This window comes from Serinus canaria, chromosome 24 (assembly GCF_022539315.1).
Source record: "Serinus canaria isolate serCan28SL12 chromosome 24, serCan2020, whole genome shotgun sequence".
NCBI classification, from domain to species: Eukaryota; Metazoa; Chordata; class Aves; order Passeriformes; family Fringillidae; genus Serinus; species Serinus canaria.
In genome coordinates, this window is record NC_066337.1 from 5,221,093 (window position 1) to 5,226,245 (window position 5,153).

At 52.7% G+C, this 5,153-nt stretch overlaps 1 protein-coding gene across 2 annotated transcripts; it reads right to left on the reverse strand.

The window, feature by feature from the left end:
- Positions 1 to 962: 962 nt before the first annotated feature.
- On the reverse strand, positions 963 to 4,331 carry LOC127060431 (uncharacterized). 2 transcript variants are annotated; one of them, XM_050983660.1, is made up of 3 exons: positions 3,228 to 4,331; positions 2,868 to 3,174; positions 963 to 2,715 (listed from the first exon to the last, which is right to left on the reverse strand). In XM_050983660.1, the coding sequence occupies exons 1-3, from the start codon at positions 3,471 to 3,473 to the stop codon at positions 2,285 to 2,287; spliced, it is 984 nt and encodes a 327-aa protein (XP_050839617.1). In that variant the 5' UTR covers positions 3,474 to 4,331; the 3' UTR covers positions 963 to 2,284. The 2 variants fall into 2 exon arrangements, 1 of the variants encoding a protein (XP_050839617.1); XR_007779494.1 differs by having other exon boundaries at positions 963 to 3,174; positions 3,281 to 4,331.
- Between the last annotated feature and the right edge of the window lie 822 nt (positions 4,332 to 5,153).

Here is a 5,153-nt window from a genome sequence, read left to right on the forward strand (position 1 = left end):
CCAATAATATCCCATATTCTGAGCCACATTTCACAGCTCAAGGCAGCGAAATGGGGAAGGCTTGGTGGGGTAAATGGTTAAAATAATGCCATTTTTGACATTTTTTTGCATGCAGGAGAAGCCAGGATCCTCCAGGCCAAGGTCCTGGGAGCTGTGGGGGATCCTCAGCCAAGCAGGGATTTGGGGCAGCTCAGGAGGACTCAGCCAGCACAGCCCTGACATTCCCCCCTGCTCATTCCCAACCCAAATTTTCCAGTGAACAGTGAAACAACAAAAAGAAAATGAAGGATTTGGGGATTTTCTCCAGCCCCTTCCCCTCCTGTGTTTAAAGGCAGAACTGTCCCAGATCTGCTGTCAGAGACAAGCAGACACAGTGGGGACTATTTTTGCCTTAAACTGGAAAAATCTCATTTGTAGTTTCCATTTTCCTCCACTTGTACACAAAGTAAATTCCTAAAGGTCTTTTTTTTTTGTTTTTTCTTTCACTGAAGTGATGCAATGATTGACCTAATCCAGCCACAATCCAAATAATCACAATCAATAATGCTGTTTGTCTTTGGGGAAAAAAAAAAATCAATTCCAGAAAATAACCAGGTCTGCTTAAAATTCTGGCTGCTTTTAGCAAAAAGAAAGTATTTTCATTCTGAATAATAAAGCACCCTCAGTTCAGCTTCACAATTGTGCTTTTCCCTTCCAATCTTCCTCCAAAGTGCCATATGTTTTATTCTTGCAATTCCAACGTTTTCTCCTGCTTGAGATTCATTTGGCATTTGAGCATCTGCAGTGGCCTGAATTTATTTATTTTTGGTTTTCCAGAGGAAAAGAAAATATCTATTTTGGGGAAGCTCACTGGGAAGCAGCAACCCCCTCCCCAAACCCCCAACCCCAACAATTTATGTTCAAAAATCAGCCTGGAGGCTCCCAAACCCTGCTGTAACCCCAAACCCTGCTGTAACCCCAAACCCTGCTGTAACCCCAAACCCTGCTGTAACCCCAAACCCTTTCCCAGCTCCCAGCCCCTTTTCCAGCTCCCAAACCCTGCTCTTATTCCCAAACCTTTCCCCAGCTCCCAAACACTTCTGCTGTTCCCAAACCTGCTTTAACTCCCAAACCCCTCTGTAATTCCTAAACCCTGCTCCAGCTCCCAAACCCTGCTGTAACCCCAAACCCTTTCCCAGCTACCAGCCCGTTTCCCAGCTCCCAAACACTTTCCCAACTCCCAAACCCTTTCCCATCTCCCAAACCCTTTCCCAGCTCTCCCAAACCTTTTTCCAGCTCCCAAACCCTTTTCCAACCTCTTTCCCAGCTCCCAGCCCCTTTCCCAACTCCCAAACCCCTTTCCCAAACCCTTTCCCATCTCCCAAACCCTTTCCCAGCTCCCAAACCCCTTTCCCAAACCCTTTCCCAGCTCCCAAACCCCTTTCCCAACCCCTTTCCCAGCTCCCAAACCCTCTCCCAGCTCCCAAACCCCTTCCCAGCTCCCTGCTGACGTTATCCTGAGTCGTGGCTCCTGGACCCAGCCCAGCCTCCCCCTCCCCCTGTCCCCAGCCCAAGGCTGATGTCCCCACAGGCAGGAGATGGAGGCAGGCCAGGGGACAATCTGTTCCTCATCGAGGTCATCCTGCAGATGCTGCTGATGTGGCGTTGGGGGATGGAGCAGAGCAGAGGAGCAGAATCAAATCAATATTCCCTTCCTCAGATAAAGCAGGAGGAGCACGAGGCCGGCCAAGGAAACCCAACTCTTCCAGGTGACCCTTTGCCCTCTCCCACAGCTCTGGGGGACACCAGAGCAGCTCCAGACGGGCACTGCATCAGACTTCACAGGAATATTTTTCATATCTCCAGTCAGTCTTTTCAGAGGATTCTTTTTCTTTTTTATTTTCTTTTTTTTTCCTTTTGGTATTGGTTTTTGTGGGGTTTTTTGGACTTTTTTTTTTCTTTGTTTTTTTTTGGTTGTTGTTTTTCTCTGTTTTTGGTTTTTTTTTTTGTCTCTCCCCCAGCCCTTTCAGAGCAGGGGCTTCCCCCAGCCCAGCTCTCCAAGCTCTCCCTGCTCCCCTGCAGCCCAGCCCAGCCCCTGTGACATTTTCACCACCCACCTCAAAGCGCAGCCGCCGAGCTCAGGCGTTCTGTCGGCTCCTGGTGAAAAATCCCAGCTGCCTGAGAGTTTCCTGCTCCCCTCCCTCGCCCTCCCCCTTTAAGGAGCTGGGGGAAGCAGGAATGAAAAGCTGAGAAGCCTCCAGAGCTGGGAATATTTTTCTTCCCTTTCTGTGGCAAGTGAGAGAAATCAGCAGCACCTCTTGAGACACCACCCCAAAAAATGGAGACTCAAATCCCAGAGCTCCCAACCCTCCCTCAGGAAAGGCCCAAACTCTGAATTCCAGATGCTCCAGAGGCTGGAGAGGTTTGGCTGTGACTCTGGAGTTTGGGATGAGCCTTTCTGCAGAGTAAAACCAGTGGGCTCCACAGTCAGCTGGTGACTCAGGGAAGCAAAAAGGAGACAGCAAGGGGGCTCAAGAGCTGGAATCAGACCAAGCTCCAGTGGGAAGCTCCAGTGTTTGCCCAGAGCACCGTGGCAGGAGCTGAGGGATGGATTCAGGACAAGGAAGGATGCTCCTGCTTGTGGCTGCCCTGCCAACACTGCCAGGCCAGGCAGACTTGGAGCTGTCAGTGCCAGGCTGGAGAGATCCCTCCTGCTGCTGGTGGGTGAGGAATTTCCTGCTGGCTCTGAGGAATTCTGCAGCCCAGGATGAACTGAGAGGAGAAATCACATCAGATTCCCTTCCCAGCTCAGGGCCAGGAGTGCCAGAGAATTCCTGGCTGGGATGGAGCCAGAAGGGTCAGGGCACTCCTGTCCAGGAAAGAGAGACCTGCTGGAGATGAGAGGCATTGGCACAGTGGAGGGAGGCAGAGCCTGGGGCACTGGGCTTTGCTCAGAGCAGAGACAGGAGGGAAAACACTCCTGAGGCTCATGGAACAGAAATCTCCCCTTCCCTGCTTCCCACCACACTCCTGAATCTGCTCTTGGGACCTTCTGGGATTCCCTGGCCCTGCCCAAAAGCTGCTCCAGCTCTTCCAGGAGGTGAGGAAGGAGTGACCCCACTGCCCAGCTCCAGGACACCCAGCAGTCCCTGAGGAAGGAATGACCCCACTGCCCAGCTCCAGGACACCCAGCAGCTCCTGAGGAAGGAATGACCCCACTGCCCAGCTCCAGGACACCACCCCAGCACCCCCTGAGGAAGGAGTGACCCCACTGCCCAGCTCCAGGACACCACCCCAGCACCCCCTGAGGAAGGAGTGACCCCACTGCCCAGCTCCAGGACACCCAGCAGCTCCTGAGGAAGGAGTGACCCCACTGCCCAGCTCCAGGACACCAAGCACCCCCTGAGGAAGGAGTAACCCCACCACCCCAGCCCAGCAGTCCCTGACTCAGGATTTTGGCAGTGTGGGGGCTGCCCTGTGCCTGCTGGGCTCATCCCAGCCAGGATGGGGCTGGGGGAGGTTGGGAGGGGATGGATTCCCCTTCCCTGGCTCCACCAGACTCTGATCCAGCCCTGGACCCACGTGTGGGACAGGAGCCTCTGGATCCCTCCTGTGACCTCAGCCAGAGCCCTTCCCCAGCAGCACGTGGGGAACGTGGCTCCGTTTCAAGGGACAAAGTGCAGGAGTTTCTCATTAACAGGGAATGAAAAGTTCCTGCTGGGATCCAGCTGGGCCAGCTCCCTCAGAAAGAGGGGGAAGAAAGAGGTGGAAAAGGAAATCAGAGCAGCACAGCTGCCCTCAGAGCTCTGAGCCTCGCTGTGCTGTCCCTGCTCCCCTTTCCCTGCTGGAGCCACGCTGAGCCCAGCCTGTCCTGCTCCCCAAACCTGCTGGGGGACTGTCACCCTGGGTTTTAAAGTTTTTCTGAGCCTTCTGATGTTTACATTCTTGTAAGGAACTCTCTCCCACACTTTCTGTAAATAACTGATTGGTTTGCATTCTTTTATAGAGGAGGAGAAATCTGATGGACTGTTGGATTGTCCAGTGTCACTGGAGAGGTGGCACTGTCACCCTCCAATCCACTGCCACCCTCCAGTCCACTGACACTTCTGGAAATCTATAAATGTTATCTATAAATCTATAAATGTTGGAATCAGAAATTAAAAACTCTCTTTTTACCTTGAGAGAGCTGCGTGTCCATGGGGTGTAAATAACTGATTGGTTTGTATTTGTTTTCTGGAGGAGGAGAAATTGGACTGTTGGTTTGTCCAGTGTCACTGGAGAAGTGGCACTGTCCCAGTCCCTTGTCTCTTCTGGAAATCTGTAAATGTTGAGTCAGAAATTAAAAGTGCTCTTTTTACCTTGGGAGAGCTGTGTGTCCATGTTGTATTTTGTGTCACAGCTGGAGCAGCCCTGACCTCGGTGTCACCCCCAGGAAAACCTCCCTGCACAGGGAACACCCACCGGGCACCCAGAGCCAGCCCAGGGTGCTGCAGTGGGGAGCAGGAAGGGCACAGCCTGCCCAGGGTGTTCAGGAGCAGAGGAAAGGATGGAGAGCAGCAGCCCTGCCCTGTTTCCCTGCTTGCATCACCTCCAGAAAAGGGAGCTGAACTGTGATTCCCCCGAGGCAGCTCCCAAGGAATTTACCCGACATTCCAAGAAAAAAAAACTTTTTTTTTTTTTAATATTTTTTTTTCCCACCTACGGAGTTGGCTGCAAAAGCAGCCTCTCACTGCACAAGAGGAAAAAATCCCATTTTGTTGGGGAGAGCCCAGTCCTGCCAAAGAGCCCGGCCCACGTGGGCCAGGCTGGGAGCAGGAGTGGGACAGGAGGGAATAAAGAATAAAGTGGCTCTTTATGTGCTGGGGCTGGCCAGGGCTGGGGTTCATGCAGGGCAGCAGAACTGGAAAGGTCAAGTTTCCCAAGAGCCCAAAGAGAGGGATCTTCCTTCTGGGGCAGCCAGAGGGGGAATGAGGAGGAGAATCTGAGCAGCAAACAGGCCCTGGGAGCATGGGAGAACCTCCTTGGGCAGCAGCACATTCCCGAGCCATGGAGGTGAAGGAGCAGAGATGGGGATGGCTGTGGGAGAGATGAGGGGAAAGGAGGGGAAAAAGCTGAGTTTGGATACAGCAGAACTTTTCCTTTCCTTTCCTTTCCTTTCCTTTCCTTTCCTTTCC